Below are 20,897 nucleotides of genomic sequence, written 5' to 3'. Positions count from 1 at the left end.
CCCATGCCTATAATCCCTAAAGATGAACTACTAAAAAGGAAACAACCACTCATAAAAAGAATAGAAAATCATTATTAATGTATCCATAAACTTTTATAGTTCGATAATGATACAATCGAGATGATTGCCTATGATGTGGGAACATGCGATTGTAAGACTTTTTGTGTCCATTTGGGTCCAATAGGACTTCATCCATATGACAGGTTTAAGGTCTATCGTGTAATCCCTACATAATATATGGAGTTCTCAATATAAACGGATCCACCCCCATGACGTTAGTGTTGCCTTACATTCATACATAGTTTAGTTATTATTAAATTATCAATAATGATGTAAATATCCTATACAAATAGTTTAACTCAACATTACATGAATTATTCTTATTCCCAGCTTTATCATACTTATCATAATCCCCACCATGGTGTACCGGTCTCTTGACATGCATATATTACTTAATATATCTTATTGAAGTAAATAACTTCTAATTTATATGCAAACTGATGTTTGGTAAGACTTATAAGATCGATGTCCTACTTCTTTATCTCCTAAATTTGAATTACATGTTAGATAAAACTTGAGTTCATTACTTATCCAACTTAGTGGACCTTAATATTGTAGTATATCTTTTGTGTTATATTTTAGAGTAGAAATGGTAAGGAGTTAGTCTAACTAGAAGATGCATAGCAAGATATAGCTAATATTTGTACTTTCTTAGTGTGATGTAATATAAATGTAGCACCTGGTTTTTGTTGTGAATTATGGCTAAATGTACCGTCCTGTTTCGAATCATTTTCCATTTTGGAGTAGTGATCAGGGATTGGGTATTAGCAGGATTGGGACCCTTGAAGAATTGAGATTTGGATTCATTTAGGGGTGGATAATGCAATTTGGATGATTCGGGTATTCGATTTGTATTTTGGAATCAAAGGGTAATTCGATAATTTGTCAGCTCAGGATTTTATGGAAATTAGAGGTTTGTTTGGGAAATGGTAAGGTAGGTATGGGTTGATTAAAAAGCGTAGAGCTTCTATTTAGCTTTTTATGGATATAAGGATCGTCGTAATTAGATTTATAACAAAGAAGTTATGGCCTTGGGAGTGCTTAACGGTTTAAAGGGAAACCCTAGTATGCGGGGGATTATACTGGGCGAAATATGGTGTACGCTTAGCATACTGTAAGGGTGGAAACAAGGATGCGAGACATCGTACGCTGGTCGTACGAGGAGTACGCGGGGCGTACGAGGGATAAAGGAAAAACCCTAATTTGGAAGTTGTACGTTATCTAAACATATTAAGTATTTTTTGGTTAGCCTCTTTACCAGTCTCCAAGTCCCCAAAACCCTAGAAATCGTCTCTAAGCCTCCATGGTTGTGATTTTGAACTCATAGTGTGCATTTTGGTGTTTTTGGGTCATTTCCAAGAAATGGAGTTTGTGCAAGGTTGTGGATCACGGAAGAGCTTGTGGATCTTAATTATGTGCTGCATTTCCAGCTTGTTTGAGGGTAAAAGCTTTGATCTTGTTCATCGTTGGATTAGATCTATGTGGTATGAGTTTTGGTCCCTCTTTGGCCCCAAGAATGGGATATAGCGGTTTGATACCACTCCAGGAGATATACGTTGCCACTGTTGGTGTTTCTAAGGTTCTAGATGCATAAAGTTGCCTCCTTTAGGGTTTAGATTCCCCCATGCAAGAGTTGGTGTCCATTTGGTGAAAATTTAATGCTTTATCTTGAAGATTGGTTCTTTTGGGGCATGCAAAGTCACCAAATCAGTGACTTTATGGTTTTAGGCACTTGTGTGGATTGTTAAATGATTATTATGTAATTTTGATTTATTTATGCTTAATTACTTTGTAGGATAATTTGTATTTGGATTGTTAAATGATTATTATGTAATTTTGATTTTGTATGACAATTTGTATGTTTTTATAATTATTCAACAACTTCATTCGTCACAGACTCATAGTATAAATAACAGAGACATATGGTCATTTTTGATCATTCATTACGGTCAATCAAATATATACAATCAAACAATTTTTTTTTCCAGTTAGAAAACAACTATCAAACAAGATTAATGTATAAGTCTTTCACTATAACAATGAACGTAAATTATTATTAATCATCCGTAATAAATGAAAACAATTTTGTCACTTATCAATTTCTTATGAGTTTTGACTTCTGTCATTTGAGATACTTTTAAAATAAATATTATCTACTTGGCAGTTTCCTGTTTGTTTTAATTTTTGAAATTAAAGTTATATACTTATATATGTAAATAATATTAAATTACATATATTTTTTTTTTCTTATTTCAAAATTTTATATTAAAAAATATTTATTTTGTACACTTTAATATTTAATTTTTTTAAAATCAAATCATGTAATACAAAAAATGAAACATAACTTTTTTTTTTTTTTACTCGAATTGCTTTAAGACAACGTACTACAACAACGGGGAGACCTAACTCAACCATGGTTAATAAGGTTAGGCTCACGCACTACACACCACCAGGAAAGGAGACAAACAAAGGCTCACAGTGAGAGAAAGCGACAGCAAAAGTGTTTTAGAGAGAGAAAGTGAAGGAATCAAGGCGTATAATTAAGCTGCTCTCATGCCATTTTTACATTTCATGAGTTTTGAACGAAAGAAGGAAAAAATTGTATCATAAACTGCTGTGTTTTTCCGATCTGTGTGTTTGTAGCCTAAGATTGGCGGGTTTAGGGTTTAATTTGAGCTGGCTATTTTTGTACTGAAAATGAGACTTAATCAGTTATCATTGCCACGAATACGCTTGTAATGAGGAAAAATTTGATGATTTTGGTAGTTTGATTTCTTCGAGATTTGCGTTTTACAAGACTTTGTGTTACGTGCGGAGTTTGTTCTGGTTATAATCATGGAGAATCGAGGGTCAACTTTTCTCTCGTCTGAAGGTGAAATTCCAAAACTCCTTCCCTAATTATGTTTGTTTGTTTGTTTTCTGTACTTATGCTATCCTTCCCTGGTTCCTCACATATTACTGATTTGGAGTTTTCGTTTCTTTCATAATACATGCTGAAAACTTGATGTTCCTTTTTGTTTTTATCAATTATTGGTGCGAATTTAGTGCTAAAAATGTGCAGTTTTCTGTAGGAATTGTCAAATTGATGTGTGTTCTTTTTTCAATTTTCTTTTTGTGAAGACCTGCTGTATAAGGAGCTATGGAAGGCATGTACGGGCCCACTAGTGGATGTTCCAAGAGATGGAGAGAGAGTTTTCTACTTTCCTCAAGGCCACATGGAACAAGTAAAACATTATCTTTCCCTTTTGCTTGAAAATTCAGATCTCTTATTTTCACAAATTTCTTTTGATCGTGCAAGTTTTTAATTTGCTATAATTGTTCTATTTCTTTTTTTGGGTGGTTTTAGTTGGAGGCATCAACAAATCAGGAACTTAACCAAAGAATTCCTCTCTTCAATCTCAAATCAAAGATCCTTTGTCGCGTTGTTCATACTCAATTACTGGTACGTAACATCTTTCTGTCACAATGTTTCTTCATTTCTAGATTCATCTGCAAACACACGTTCTTCAATCTCTGAAAATTTCTCAAATTTCTGCATCTTGTTATCAGGCCGAACAAGAAACAGATGAAGTTTATGCACAGATCACTCTACTTCCAGAACAAAACGTAAGATTTCAGCTCTAATACTCTTCAATTTTTGTAAGAAGTTTTATAAAGAACCATATTTATGATTTTTCACAACAATCTGTAGCAAAGCGATAGCGATCCTACAAGTCCCGATGAATCCATTGAAGAGCCTCAAAGACCAAATGTTCACTCTTTCTGTAAAGTCTTGACAGCTTCAGATACAAGTACTCATGGTGGATTTTCAGTGCTTCGAAAGCATGCAAATGAATGCCTACCTCCCTTGGTAATTCCACACACACTTACACACACAAACTCCATATGTTTATCTTTTGATTTTGATGTTTAAATCCATTGAATTTGTTTAGGACATGACTCAACCAACACCAACACAAGAGTTAGTAGCCAAGGATCTTAATGGCACAGAATGGCGATTTAAACATATCTTTAGAGGTCACTATAAACCCTAAAACCCCAAAATGATTTTATATAATGTGAATATGACATGTGTTCTTGAGAAAAAAAAAAAAAAAAAAAAAAAAAAACTCTTTGATTTGACAGGTCAACCACGAAGGCATTTGCTAACAACAGGATGGAGTACTTTTGTAACTTGTAAAAGATTAGTGGCTGGGGATTCCTTTGTATTCCTTAGGTAAAAACTTTGTCCTATTGTTGTTGTTGTTTACTTGTTTTCATACTTTCATGCACATATCTTATTATAAGTCCAAATTACAGAAAAAACCAAAATGTAATGGCTTTTCCTAATTTACCCTTTTCATAATTGGTTTGAGCTATGAAATCATAGGGGCGAAAACGGCGAATTACGGGTAGGTGTCAGACGATTTACACGCCAACAAAGTTCAATGCCCTCTTCAGTAATTTCAAGCCAAAGCATGCACCTTGGAGTTCTTGCAACTGCATCACATGCTGTTTCAACACAAACCCGTTTTGTTGTTTACTATAAACCAAGGTGTAAAACCATAAATATAAAATATCATTTTTACATTTTAAAAATCGAGTTTTCTTTAACATTTTTGAAAAAATTTCAGTACAAGTCAGTTCATCATAGGGTTGAACAAGTATATAGAAGCTATAAACAACAAGTTTAATGTTGGGATGCGATTTAAGATGCCATTTGAGGGTGAGGATTCTCCTGAAAGAAGGTAAGTTATAAACTAATAATGTATATATATACAGTTATTTGTGTTGTTTTGTTTTGAGATATGATTTTAATGGTGGAATTTGTTGAAAAAAATTAGGTTTACAGGGACAATAGTTGGAGTTGAAGATATATCTCCCCAGTGGGAGGATTCTAAATGGCGCTCATTGAAGGTTCATATTTTGAGGTTAAATAATAAATTGATATATTTAATTTGTTTGTAAATGAAAAAATATCGCATAATTCACAGGTTCAATGGGATGAAGCTGCATCGATTACTAGACCTGATAGGGTTTCTCCATGGGAGATCGAACCATTTGCGACTCCTCCTCCTTCTATCCCTCCCACGACTTCACTCCAACCACCAAAAAGTAAAAGGCCTAGGCCTCCGGAAGGGCAGATGAGTAATTTCACACCTCAAATGGACACAGGGTGGCTATCATCTGTCCCATCGCATCAGGAAACCATGAAAAACACTAATAATAATGATTCAGTTGAGTTGAAGAAACCAGAGAGTATCTCGAGTTGTAGAATATTTGGTTTCGACTTAATGATCCCTATTATACCGGAAACACCACCACCACCAGCGTCAAATGTCTATTATACCCTTGCCCCAAGTCTATTGTCTGTTGGAACTTCTGACCTCACAAAGGAGTTGCAAGTATCACCAAAAGAAGTCCAAAGCAAACAAACCACGTGTACTCGTTCGCGTACTAAGGTAATAATAAAAAAAATAAATAATAATATGATAAATCTTTTAGGGCTGGTAAATTTTATTTTTAGGTCAGGGTATGGTAAAATGGGCAGGTTGGGTAATTTTAGGGAATGACAAAATTGGTGGGGTAGGGTTGTTTTGGGTGTGGGCCATCAACACTTAACTCGCATTTATTTATAGTAAATTACAGAAATGGTCCCTATGCTTTCTGATATTTTACTGTATTTAAGTGCAGAAGGTTATATTGGTCCCTGGAACATTAAAATAAGGACTGGAATCGATTTTTGTACATTATTCTTATTAGAATAAAATACAAAGTGGTCCCTGTGCTTTTTTTTTTTTTTTTTAATGTTTTTACTGTGTTTAGTCCAAAATTGGAACTTTTTTCAGGTTTGGTCATAACGATTTTGGTCACGGAACCTTGGAATAATGACCAAATTACAAAAATGGTCCTTGTGCTTTCTGTATTTAACCATGTTTGGTCCAAATTTGAAACATTATTCAGTTTTGGTCCTTATTTCAAGGTTTTATATCGGTTTTGGTCCATAGAAGGCTAAAACCTTGAGAACAAAATTGATTTTTGTACCTTGTAATAGAGTAAGTTACAAAAATTTTCCTTGTGGTTTTGGATTTTTACCATGTTTAGACCAAAATTAAAACTTTTTTCAGTTTTGGTCCTTGTTTCAAGGTTTCGTATTAATTTTGGTCCTTGGAACTTTGAAATAAGAACCAAAATCAATATGAAACCTTGAAAAAGGGTTAAAACTTAAAACAAAATATTCAAATTTTAGACTAACATGTTTTTTTTTTTTAAATTTTTTTTTAATTATATGTAATGATTGAAGGTTCAAATGCAAGGCATGGCAGTGGGTCGGGCAGTGGACTTAACTGTATTAAACGGGTATGATGAGCTTATAAATGAACTGGAAGAGATGTTTGAGATTAAAGGACAATTATACCCTCGTAACCAATGGGAAATTGTCTTCACTGATGATGAAGGAGACATGATGCTCATGGGCGACGATCCATGGCAGTATGTTTGTTCCTTACTACACTACACTCCTCTTTTTTCTTTTTATATCTTTGGTCAAATGACCATTTTACCCTTTCTTCTATAAAGTCACACACATACAAATGTTAACCTACTTAATAACGAGAATAAATCATAAAATGACGATTTTACCCTTTTTGTGATACTGACAGGGAATTCTGTGGCATGGTGAAACGGATATTAGTATGCTCAAGTCAAGATGTGAAGAAAATGAGAGTGGGGAGTAAGCTTCCGGTTTCTTATACAGACAATGAAGTTTCGGGAGTTAGTTTGGAAGCTGTAGAAAACTGAAAAAAAAGGTTCAAAGTTGGTTTCCCTTTTAAGCTTACTTCCACTCTTTTTATCGCCTTCCTTTTTATTTTTTTGGTTGTGTCAGATTTATAATTAGGGTGGCTAATTTGGTGTTAGTTTCTAAGATCGTGTTTGCTTGAATCTGTGTATATAATTAGAGTGTGATTTAAATTATTGTGATTGTAAATATGCTGAATTGTTTTTCTATGGACTATTTAGTTTAATGGTATTATTGATTTTAGGTTGCTTGTGCAAGCAAATTTTATAAATATCAGCATACAGGGTTATCTTATATATATATATATATATATATATATATATATATATATATATATATATATATATATATATATATATATATATATATATATATATATATATATATATATATATATATATATATTGTTTGGAACAGCTTAATTTTCAAATATCTTACTAGTAAGAAGCTATTAATTGGGTTTTTTAACGACTAATAGATTGTTTTTTGTATTTACTCTGAAACCACAAAAATCATAAGTCTTTTTATAGAGTCAACAATGGTGCCCTTTCTCTACTTCAATTCTCAAAAAAAATATGACCAAGTTGTATTTTTCACATTTAATTAAGACCTACCATTTGATAACTACTTTGTGCTTTATATGAATTTTGATTTGTAATTCAAAAGTTATGAACCTGAAAAAAACCAAAACATCTTAGCTGCCACTTTTTATAATTAACCTGGAATATAACTACAACTTATGATCTTCAACTCATAACATCAAATGTTTTTTTTCTTCATAAACGAAGTAATGTTTTGACCGAATATTAATAAGTTATTACTTGAGCTAGTCAATTTATATAATCAATTAATAGGAACAATTGTTGTATAACGTCCCATTTTCACAAATAAATGTTTCATTTTTAGTTAAGGTAAACATATATTTTCATAAAACCCCAATTAAGAAAACACATTTGTTCTAAATTACAATTGTTTGAAAATCAGAGTAATGTAATAAATGCGGCATCTCCAACGTTGCTGATGAGTGTGTATGATCACGTATTTGTCTTCCCACAATCAACCTTGGTACTTGAAAAACATTTAATACGACTGTAAGCCAAATTTTAATGAGTTTTCCTAAAATACCACACACCACATTACACATACAATGCATGCACACACACAAGCCTCCGGTCTGATTAGATCGCCTCACGAGGCCTATAGTCAATTGGGCCGCTCACCTAGGCATCCCCTGCCTACGTCATACAATTGGTCTGCACCTGGCCTACAACACACTGTTGGCTCGCCCAGGTACCTCGGCCTACCGCACAACGCAAAACCGTCTCAACCCACCACCATATATGTCGACATATAAACCAAACAAGCAATCAAGCAAGAACATAACACATGCAACTTCCTATACTAGTCTACCTGTTTACAACTCACTACAACATATCGAGCCTCATACAATACTCTACGTCACTATTTACAGATCACTAATGATAACTATATGTAATCAGAGGTGAGATAGACAGTCAAACATGTGATCCCACTATAGAGCCATAACGAAACAAGGAAGTTCTCAGGCTATTCTACATGACTACATACAACCCATACAACACTCAGCTAGACGACCACCGACCCTTGGTACTCTAACCAACATACCAATACTCTTATATCCTAACATAGAAGGATATATATTGTAACACATAGTATAGTTATAAAACTCACTTGAAACGAAGACCCAAGGAAATATTGCAACACCCTCACTCCCTGCACTGATCACTCCCGCGAACCGACTGGCATCAAATACAGATAAATCCTTAATCAATCACCCAAATCCTTCAAGTTTGACCTGGTCAAACTAGCCACAAATCAATGGTCAATGGTTAACAAAATTCAACGGTCAACTAAGTCAATGCTCACCACAACGTAGAGACTTCTTGGTCACGTCGTGGGGATACCAACACAAAATAGACGCGAAACAGAGAACCAACACGTCGTGGCAAGCCCATTGCCACGTCGTGGGAACTGGCAGATTGCCATATTCTTCATTAAGAGCTCAATCATTACAAATCAAAGACCATAACTTCCTATCTACGTCTTTTCAATGACTTAATGGATAAAGTTTCCAACTTTATCCATTAAGATTCCATTCTAAGGCTAGATCTACAACCTTAAGTCCATTAAGTCCTTAACGGGGCTAAAATGTGTGCATGAACACAAGGTGACTCTAACATGGCTCCTTTTTCTCATTCTACAGAATATACTAATCATAAAGGAGCCCTACCAACCCTATAGTTCCTCAAACTCCAAGAGTATCCATGGAAGGGACCAAAACCACCAGATCATGACCTTAAACTTGTCAAGAAGAAGAAGTGCCAAGGTATAGACTTTTTACCTCCAACAACTAATAAATCTAAAGGGAATGTTGGATCCAAGCTTACTCCTTGTTCCTTTGCACCAAGATGAACCTATCATTTCCCTAAGCTTCACCAAAATCCAAAGATTAAACTCTAAATCAAGAAATCAAGCCTTCAATCATGCATGGATGTTAGGGTTGCGTATGGAAGGGTTGGAGGCTGAAGAGGATGCCCTCATCATTGAGATTAGGTGCTTAAATATAGAATAAACCCTAAAAATCATGGGCTTTGGCTGCAGCCGCTGCCACGTCGTGGTCTTCCTCTTGCCAAATCGTGGCAGCCATCTAGACATGCGTTTTCTGTATTTGGCACGCCATATCGTGGTGTCCCATTCACCACGTTGTGGCACAACGTTTTTCCCAAAAACCTCACATTTGATCATTCTAAGCCCTCAACTGATCCATCTAGAAAAACGGGTGTTACATGTTGTATGAAATAACTATTTTTTGGAAAAGCTAAGGCCTAGGAGGTGCAATTCCTCTTGCTGTTATCAAAATTTGTAGTTAATGAAGATTTTCAATTTCTTGACTAGAAAATAATTACATAAATAAATTTAACTATCAAATAAAAAGTAGAATCAACAAAAACTTTTGCAAGTTTTAAGATATACCTTACTATGCTAGTGACATATATAATAACTCTTTGGTGGGGGTACACACAAGATATATCCACATGATGATAAAGGCAAGTTGTACAATGGGGATTCCTTATTCCACATAGAAAATGAAGCAACGGAGAGTGGAGACATCACAAATTCATTAACAGGCACATACCGAACAAACCATATACCAATTGTGTGAAAAGAATATTAGTTAATTCAATGTTCTATTAGAATTGAAAAACTAGTAGGTTAGCAAGAAACTTTTAGGGTGGAAGCAGTCATGTGAGCTGACAATTTTGGCAAGATGGTAGCGCATTATCGACCGTACAACAGGGCACGCCATCTCGCCTCTTGTGGTACAGCAAAAAATATTAGATCAACGACTACACTAACCCGTCCGTGTCTCCCTTTCTTCTTCTCTAATTTGTAATTTATGCATAAAAGCATGTATCCAAATGTGTTTTGAGATGGAAATGATAAAATGAATGAATTTTCATGTGTTGTAGGTTGAGAGAGATCAAATTGAAGAGAGAAAAAGAAATTGATATGACGCCTATATGACATGTGGTTGAGAGGGATGAAAATGAAAGAAGAGAACAAATTTTATATGACACTTAGAATGAGTTCATAGTGAATAAAAAACATCTTAACGAAGAAGGTCAAATAAATTCTCAAAATTTCTCTAAAACGAGTTCATATTTTGGTATAAAGTTAAGAGTTTTGTGAAATGGGTGAAATTCATGTAGTATGATACTTATATGCTTCATACGTGAATAAGTTTGTTATGGATAATAATTTGCCAAGATTTCCATTTGTAACATCCAATTGTTGGCTTAGAAATTTTCATTATAAAAGTACTTAAATAAACTTGTTAGTATATCTTATATTGGTGCGACATGGTATTATAAGTAGCTATATATGTTGGAGTTTTCTTTCTCTGCATAAGGGCCCTTTTGGAGCGTGAATATGAGACTCCATATATATCTTATATTATATTAGAGCCGAAGTCGATCACCTTGCACCCCGTGGCTTGACACATCATTGTTTATCCTCAACGAGCCTTCGTCTATGAGGGGAGTGTTAGTGTATCCTATATTGGAGCGACACACTCCCTTATGTCGCTATATATGTTAGAGTCTCTCCTCTCAACATAATGATTTTTTTGGAGATACATTATTAGACTCCACATATATCTTATAATAAGTTTTAAGAATATTATTGTAGATGGTTTGCAAGAATAAGAGAAGTGAGGATATTTAAAGGAGAATACAAGTTATGTAGTTGACACTGAATGTTTATATATTGTAGTTAGACTAGTAATATATAATTATATGAGAATAGGGTTAATAAATTAAATATGATACTTTTAGTGTAGACATATTCTTGGCTAAGGTACAATTTGATTAAAATTCACTAGGGTTAAATGGGAAAATTTAGAGAAGCTTATGCCTAGGGCGTAAAATCCCCATTTTCTCTCGACAATTTCAAGAGAAAACAGAGGAGATGATTCATTTTTTAAATAAGATTCACAAGTTGGAGAAACCTATGTCGTTTATTACGAAGTTTTTCCATCAAATCTACTCATGAATCAAGTAAGTGCATTTTCTTCATCTCTAAATTGTTTCAAGCTATGTGAGTGTTTTAATAAGGAGTTGAAACACCCATTTCAAAGGTATGTTTAATATATATTTTAAAACTATTTAATTTTAAATAAAACAAGTTTAGAGTTTCAATTGTAGAAAGTCATATGGTCCCATAACTCAAAAACATTTTTAACTTTCAAATGAGAGATATATCATCAATTAGAAATCAAAACATGGTTCAAGACTACCACATAATTCATGCCCTTCTTAAATTTCCTTGCTAATCTCTATTCCAACTCCAGTATTCAATCTGAGCACATATCGAAATAAGTTAGACAATGAAATTTCCTAGAATACCCGATGTTGACTCATTTTTTAGTAAGCGATGATGTCAATCATCATACTTCAGTCAAATCCCCTAAAATCAATTGAAATATATAAAACAATACCAAGTGATCGATAATCTCAATACAAGGGGTTGAATACCCCAAAATCCAAAGTAAAACCAAAATCAAAAGTCAATGTCAAAAGGGTTAATAACCTATAATTTCAACTTCAAAGGGTTTATCAACCTACAAGTCAAAGCCAAAGGTTTACAACCTATATATATATATATATATATATATATATATATATATATATATATACATATTCAAAATCAAGTTCAAATTTAAAAGATGCTAACAATGGTTAACCAAATATGATCAAAAGAACTCATACAATGCAATTAAACAAATGAGATAGTTTAACTAATAATATTTATAATATAGTATGCATCTATCCTATTTCCTATGTCCATTTCAAGAGTTCAAGCTTACAAGGGTGGTACAAATTTGGGGTAGTGTAGTTTACAAGTTACACTATTTGCACTCAAACTATGCATCTTGTGAACACCCACACAAGGGATAACGAGCTTTTCTTGTGCATATTGAGGATTACCCAGAAATCTATTAACTCCAAATTGTCCAAATCCCATATAGATATCATGTGTGACACCTACAATCTCCCGTCCTAAAATGTATATACATGAAGGATGCCAAGAAGTTTTCCAATAAACCAAATTTCTTAATGGAGTAATATACTTTCCAGAATACTTTCAAGCAATGCATATATGATACATATAGTAAGAACTTAGTACTTATAGAATATTATATATATATATATATATATATATATATATATATCAAAACAATAAAATATACATATATAGGGATATGTACTCCCGGTAAACTCACCTTCAAATATTTAGAAATAACTCCAAACCTTATTCAAAAGGAATGCCCTTCAATAACCACTTACTGAATTAAAACATTGGTTACTATAAGACTAAAATACCCCGATAATTTCACACCATATTCTAGGCCAAATAACCCATTTTCTAACCTATATTAATCATATAAGGACAAATGGAGGTGACAAGAAGCAAATCCGACCTCAAAACAATAGTTATGAAAAAGTGGCATGGAGTAGACAAATAACACACAACTTATGTGTTTTTTGTGAAGGAATTTCCCACGGGTCGTAGGTTTCATGCACACACCTAAAAGTGCAAGAATTTCCTATTAAGCAATTATACTCTGCCTTGTTGCATTAGGACTTCGTATATCAACTTGTACCAACTTTTATGGACTAATTGTAACATCCTTGTTCCAGGCATTAATTTTCAAGTCTTAAATATATATTTTTTAAAGTTGGCATGGTGTAACGCCTGTGTTTCTAGGCTAGGCATTAATATTTATGTAATAGTCTAGGTTAACTTTTGTAACTCGTTTTGAAGTAATAGAAATGTATCATTTGAGTATTATGTGTTTATTGCTTAATATTGTGGCTTAAATGAATTAAGAATAAAAATAAGCGTAATAATAAAACATTAGATAAGCCCAATAACTATGAAGGAAGTTGTAGTGGTCGTGACAAGGGTTCCAGATATATAAAGAATGTCGAAATCCGAGCTATAACGAAGTAGTTATGATCTGTCGAAGTTTCGCGACAGAACCGATACGATACTTTGTGATGTAAATAGTGAATTTATGATACAACGATATTTAGCCTTAATAATCTAAATGAAATTCGTAGAATACGTTAAACCAAGAGCGTGCATAAGAAGAACGTCTAAGTCTGATTTTGTATGAGGAATTTATGATTTTTCGAAGTTTCGACTTAGCGGTATGCAACCCAAAGTTCGAATATGAGATCGAGTGATTTCTAGCCGAAATAATCTAAACGAGAATCGAAGATCTCATCGATATTAGTCAAACTATAAAAAGACAGACGAAAACAGACGTTAGATGAAGGAGTTGTGAATTTCTAATAGAGTTTTCATGTCCTGGCCTACTAAAATAATATAATAAAAGTTAAATTTAAAAATTAGCCGAGGGAGTCTAAAAGAGAGTTGTAGAGCATAATCTCACCTACGCGTGCATATAAAGAATGTCGAAAACGGAGATAGTATGTGAAAGATATGAATTTATGAAGTTCGGGGCACGAACTTCCACCTGTTTCAGAGCTCACGACGTGAGCACAATGTTCACGACGTGAGCAGGTGATGGATGCCTTACAGAGAAAGTGGCCGAATGATGAACGTAGTGACCTATCGAGCTCACGATGTGAGTAGTTGTGGCTCATGACGTGAGCACAAATTTTCAGCCCTATAAATAGAAGTTGAAGGGCAGCCGACCATGGTTGCTAATTCCCCACTCTCTCACTCCCGATACTCTTTCTAGCCGTCCTGAAGTACCCCCGAAGCCCCGGTATCATCCCGAACCCCAAAGCACCAAAGATCTCGATAAGAAAAGAGTTTTCGAGCTGAAGCTCTGCCCGCGAGAAGCCCGATGTGTGAAGATATCCAAGATTCATCGAAGAGTTACTACTTGAAGAGCCGTAGTGTTGTCCGATAATCTTCTTATCAAGTGAATGCATAGTCCCTTTCACATAAACGATTGTTAATACAAGGATTGTTGTATGTATTAAGTATATGTTTTTTTTTGGAAAGGGAACTTCCCTAACGAGGGTTTTCGGGCCAGCTTTCGCGCACCGACTAATCCCCCGCTGCAAACATAAAGCTTTGCCTCATGCCCTGGAGTCACTACAGGCGAACCTCCATGGCCACAAGGGCTGAGTGGTGCCAGGATTTAAACATGGGTCAATAGGTTATCCACCATATCTTCCACATGCCTTACCAAGTCACCACAACCCAAGTGGTTAAGTATATGTTTTGAGTGAGGGTATCTTCCCTTTTCTTGTTACACATAACTGTTGGGTTATGAGCATTCTAACACTCCTAAGTGTACATGCAACCCTAAATACCTTGGATCTATGTTTTCTCTATTATATATGCAAATATGAATATCCAATGTATTATCCTAAACTAGCATACAAAACTATCAATATAACAAGATAGAATACATACCTCTTTGATGGTGCTTGTCTTCATGAAGCTTGAGTGCCTAGTGCCCCAAGTGTGACACCTCAAATGGTTCACAATCATCAAAACACTTAGAATAGCTTGAGAGAATTCTACACTTCATGAAATCGGCTAGCCCTTTCTTATTCTCACTAGTGGCCGATTTTTCCTCAAGAATAAGATGCTTATATAGTTATACAATTAGGGTAAACCCTAATTGTCATGACTTTCCATTTCCTTGGATCCATGGGTTCAAATATACCATGGAGCATCCATGGAGCATCATATGGGTTTTGGCCCAACTAGATAATCCATGGAGCATTAGCCCACTATACAAGTATGGATGATTTACACAATCAACCCATATATTTAATTAGTCTTCTTTTGATCACATAATTAATCCTAGATTAATTCTTGATCAATACTAATTAAATAATCTCATTATTCTTATTATTAATATACTAGAACTTATAATATATTAATAACCATAAGTGTCTTATTTCTCTCATTATAGTCTATCCAAGTGCATGATGGTATGCAACCCAAATGGACCATGCCGGGTCGGGTCAAGTCTTACCAATTATAGTTATGGACTTAGACATTAATCCAACAGTCTCCCACTTGGATAAGTCTAAAACTATTATTGCGTATGACTTCAGGAACCAACTGGCAATCGTAGCTCTCAAAAGCTTCTGTCGAACTCTGACCTTGTAGATGAACTCTGATCTTGTCAATGACTTGTCCATTAGATAAGGGATCATATATTCCTCCATTCTAGATATCATATGGACTGAGACATGCATTATAATCATTCTCTCTATCCATTTGTTGTTTCCCGATTTCCGATTTATGACGACTGACTAATTGAACAAATCAAATCAGTCTTGGCCCGGCCGAGCACTTCCATTTTTCATCATCAAATCATCGAGGGGCCCACAGATATCGCTTTTATCCCGAAGGTAAAAGGAATGGATAAACTTCGACTCATATGGCTTGTTCTACTACTTGTTGAATCGTACACAAAGACACGTTTTATAACATCGAGTTACCAATGTGTTTCGTGTAATCAATGTACTATCAACTCATAGTAACAACTCATATCTCTAGGTTTGAAGAATATAAGATATTATCGTCTCATGATCACTCGTGATAAAATCCATGAAGTGATTCCAATGAGCGCGGGTTGAATCCAATACTCAGAACTTATGAGCACTCATGAGTGTTGTAGCCCTTTGTCCAACATCTTAGACCTCTACAAGCCAACCCATGACAGTCTTGATTCATATCTACTTCCAACATATGACCGACTGTGGATGGTTTGAATAACTTAGTCATTCCGGAAGAATAACCTAGTTTATTCTGGAAGTCAAAACATGCAAAATGAAACACAAGAATAATTGAATCCAATATGGTATCAAAACCTATGAACATAAATAAAACATCTTTTATTTATCACCATATGATTACACATTATTCATTGTATACTGTTTCAGCTATCAACTTTATTCTTGAATTTAAAACAATATTTGTCCCATGCTCCAAGCATGTACACTATGTTTCCTAAACACTAGTCATGCCATACACCAAGTATGCATACTATGTGTGTCTATGATCTTTACTTTGTGAACTAGATCAATTGAACATAACTTCAATGATTCTCTTTTCACACTCCCAAATCCTTACTGCAAATGCAAGAATTCCAAATTCATGCCATTTACTGAAATCTGTTAGATTCTAAACTTATATGCATTGATCCTCTTATAACGATTATGCACAAATTCACAAAGACTTGGCAACAATCATTACAGAGCATTCCAAAGGAGATCAACTCCTTGGAAACATCCTTCTTGCATTAAGTTTCCTAATCTTAAACAGATTGAAAATTCTAACTTTGAAACATTTCCAGATTCCATTTTGACTATCACTTTGAACAAGAGTTGCCTCCTTACAGATTATGTCAATATGGTCCTTCCAGAATTATCACTATACTTCCAACTGTCCTTGAGCAACCAATCTTTGGTAAACCTTAGATTGTCCTCGACAATTGTTTAATCCTTTTAGTCATATCCAGTTCTAAACCTTTTCCCTTCTTAATGCCCTAGGCATTTGGAAAATTTTAGAAAGGATGAATATAGCACATGTAATCGATCCTATATCCGAAGCATATGGGACACGATTCATGATGTCTCACATAAAGACTAAACCAGTCTTTTGCTATAACATCTCCATTTCTATTTGCCAAGTTCTCATAATTCAGATTATAAAAAGGGATGTCGTAATCATAATCGAATTTTAGAACGCAAATAATGGACCCATATACAGAATTTCCTTATGTTGAGCCATTCCAACATGAGATTCATATATATATCCTTGACTAAATGATTAAAACCTCATGATCTAAGCTTATAGATTTGAGATGAAGTATAATTTCCTCTCCCTTAATTATAGCAAAACAACTCTTTCCCAGTTGAAACTTTTGTTTTCTATAATTAACATTGCTAGCTTGCAATACTTATCGTAATTATCATGCTCCCACTAACATGATGATTATTAGCATAACACTTATGCTCCTACTAGCTTTGACATGTACTCAGAAATCAGCTGGACTTCTAGAAATCAATACTTTATTGACTTACCAAAGTTCAGATTTCTGATACTAGATTGTTTTGATAAGACTTTATCAAAAACATACACCTTCCCTTAGATAGCACACTTGTGAGTCTAAACAATTATGAAAAGGGATGCCGTAATCATAATGGTTAGACCTTTCCAAGTTAGTGTGCCGGTAAACCACACACACTCCACTAACGACTTTGAGAATGCAAAATATCACATTTGCTATCTAGCTAAATTCTACTTAGTGAAAATGTTTCCTCACCATCATTTTCATGAATCGGAGAGAAACTTTATGACACTTAGATTTATATGGTGTATGAGTTCCTATCCATATGAATTTGTCAAAACCATAATCACAAGACAAAGATAATGACAAATCCAAAACCATATGGATTGAACTCAATCTTAATTTCTTGCCACCTGGCAGATCAAGGGCCTGCCATTGCTTCCAAGTTGTTGTGCAACCAATTGAGAACTCTAAGAACTCATATGCAAAGCCAACTTTGATTGGAATGGGCACAGAATATGTCAACATGATAGGTTATAAACCTCAAGTCGTGTGCTAGTGAAGAACTTCAGGTTTCATTCTTGATTAGTTCTTGAGAATTTCAAGACCTTTAAGACTCCCACTGTCCTCTTGACCTATAAGACTTCCTTGTCAAACATCCAAGAGATAGTGTGGATTCTAATCAAGACAAACACTTCACACAGTTGGCCTAAGTTGGTCTTTGTTTTATCCAAAACATCACAACTTACCAATTTCAAATGTACAAGAGTAGAAAACTTTTACTCTTACATTTGTCAAGTGTTTTAAACCTTCTTTAAGACATGTCACTCAAATTACAATCTTGGAGTATGACTCTAAGACTTGTATTGGAACGAAGTATGACTCATCTTCTTGATTTAACCATTTCAACAATTCAAGATCCAATCTTCTTAGTCATAAGAATGCACTAAGACTTCCTTAGAGAACTAATTTTGATATGGTTTCTTAATCATTAAGATGATCACAAAACTGATACTAAAGTATTCTCCCATCTTTTCAGATTTGAGAAACTTTTATCTTTCTGCCTAAGTTGATTCTTCTTATTCGCTCTGCCTTACATTGGAACCTTTTCCAATGTCTCAGAGTTACACTTAAGCCTGTAAGTATAATCATATTTACTGAGCTTTAGTAAACTATGAAGAATAGTCTTATTAATCTTTTGTGGTGGACTTAATCAGTGCACATGACTATGTACTCGATCCCTTAGTCCATTACTTGACTCACACATCCATGTGAACAAGTAATTAGTCTTAATTTTTCCAATACTTGAAAGTTCTCATTCATCATGCTATACAACTTGCATGATTCCAAGTCCCGGTCCAATTGAGACTTTGGATGATGAGAATCTTTCCTTATTTGGTAAATTTAGACATTACCACAAATGAAAGAATCAATTTCATATTTCCACTCTTGCTATTAATGGAATCATATAAGCAACAATTTTTCTCAAATGCCATTGTAAGGATATTTTAAAATAAATAAAATCAAAAAAAATTTCTTTTAATTTAAAACTATGCGGAAAAACTTATCCTTACAACCCATATGAAAAACTTGTTGTTATCTATTCCTTAGCAATATCTCATAACTCCTAAGAATTAGCTCAAGAATCCGATTTTTCAAACTACGCGATAGAAATCCATCTATGCGATCAGATTCAGCATATTCTTTCTTTAAGTTCCTTTACTTTTCTTTGATTCTTAAAACATTACCATGTGACCCAGTCACATCATGTATCAAGAATCTCAAAATAGAAACTTAACAGAGTTAGATTAGTGGACTTTTACCTGAAGTAGAGTCAATCTTATTGACTTTAACATCCTTAGGTAAATTAGGAAGCTTCGCAACTAATGACCCTTACTTTGGCAATATAAACATATGGACCCTTTGATAATGGTACACAGGACTATTACAGACTTAGCTTTTTTCTCTTTACCATTTGGTCAACCTAGTTGACTATGGTCAATCCCTTTCCTTGGGAAGAGAATGTTTTTTCTGTATTTCCAGTGTCACCATTGTCAATGTCCATAAAGTTTCAGGAAGTTGATCTTAGCAAATAGATAAGATCAATAAGGGTCTTGTCATAGTCTGTTTCATAGGTGTTCCAAAAGAACTCACTATGTGACTTAGAAAGTGATTGCCACCAACTTTCTCAAGACTTTGACACCCAACTCTCCCGGCTTGTCAATATGTGACTACATCTCCAAGATGTAATCACACCAAGACCTTTACTTGCCAATAGGGCTCGAGTGACTTTAAACTTTTAAAGAACTTGTGGGGTAGGGAGAATAATTGGAGGAGGTGACAGAAGTATGATTTCCATTGGAACATCATCTTCATTTAGAAAAGCTAGTTTCAAGAGATTTGGGAAGATCATAAATGTCTAAACCAGACTTGTTTTGGGAGAGATTCAAGATAGTTGATTTTAAAGTCCTTAATATGACACCCAATATGAAATATTAAGGCTAGGACCCAACAAACTATTTTATAACTTAGAAGAGGTATGCCGTAATCCAAGCTATAAAACAATTTGAAGGTAGGTGAATGACGATTCACCAATTTCCACCAAGATAAACGAAATGTATTATTAGGTTTTAATTGGTTTTGAAACTCCTAGATCTTTTGAGATTCATTGAACTGTTCAATGGCATGTTTCAATCTCGAGTGTGCCCTTCAGGTTTTGTGACTGGGATGCCGAGGATCACAAAACAAGGTGTGAAGTAACCATGCAAATTACTTGGTACCCTTAAGTGTTTACCCCTCAATCGATGTGCCGGTTAACCACACACACTCCATCGATACTATGATAAACATTAAGTTACCCTTTGCCTACCTTGTTAAATACGAGTTAGTGTGCCGGTTAACCACACACGCTCCACTAACCGACTTAAACAAAGTGCAAAGTGTAATTTCATGGATTAGCACCTTATTCACATTTTCCTAAGTAACTAAGATTGGGTATTATTAAGAGTTTAGTTACTTAGTATTTATCATTAATACTTTTAATGAAGGGAGAATTATAGTCCTGTCAAACCCGTTCGGCTAACGACCCTCCACCAGTCAAGCAAGCGGTGGGTGAGAGTAGACACCCATTAAGTTGCCATTTTATAGGCAACAACCTTATACCAACCTTATAGACCGGCTTCGTGAATGAGGCGTACTAGCGGTAAGACTGACTTTACTCTTATACATATATATATTATTAACTTTTAATATTATAAAGTATAAGGGTTGAATTTTAACTTTTAAAATTCTAAGGGCTAACTTGGAATTAAAGTATTCATAAGAGAAAACTTTACAAATTCCAAAACTTGAGGGCAAGTTTTGAAACTATTCAAAACTAATTAATTCCATAACTTATGTGTTTAAAGTAGTTTTAATCCAAAAACTCTTCAAGTTCCATAACTTATG

At 34.4% G+C, this 20,897-nt stretch overlaps 1 protein-coding gene across 2 annotated transcripts; it reads left to right on the top strand.

Moving 5' to 3' along the window:
* The first annotated feature begins 2,525 nt into the window (after positions 1-2,525).
* On the top strand, positions 2,526-7,085 carry LOC145003284 (auxin response factor 9-like). Of its 2 annotated transcripts, none has more exons than XM_078962420.1 (13): positions 2,526-2,932; positions 3,181-3,284; positions 3,407-3,502; positions 3,610-3,666; positions 3,752-3,910; positions 3,993-4,077; positions 4,186-4,276; positions 4,430-4,594; positions 4,674-4,787; positions 4,884-4,956; positions 5,034-5,501; positions 6,344-6,531; positions 6,702-7,085. In XM_078962420.1, the coding sequence occupies exons 1-13, from the start codon at positions 2,896-2,898 to the stop codon at positions 6,838-6,840; spliced, it is 1,776 nt and encodes a 591-aa protein (XP_078818546.1). In that variant the 5' UTR covers positions 2,526-2,895; the 3' UTR covers positions 6,841-7,085. The 2 variants fall into 2 exon arrangements, with proteins under 2 accessions (XP_078818546.1, XP_078818547.1); XM_078962421.1 differs by having other exon boundaries at positions 3,132-3,284.
* Positions 7,086-20,897: the final 13,812 nt, after the last annotated feature.

This window comes from Lactuca saligna, chromosome 6 (genome assembly GCF_052625555.1).
Source record: "Lactuca saligna cultivar CGN05327 chromosome 6, ASM5262555v1, whole genome shotgun sequence".
Taxonomy (NCBI): Eukaryota; Viridiplantae; Streptophyta; class Magnoliopsida; order Asterales; family Asteraceae; genus Lactuca; species Lactuca saligna.
The sequence above is the reverse complement of the archived record's forward strand: the minus strand, read 5'-3'. Positions and strand labels throughout refer to the sequence as shown.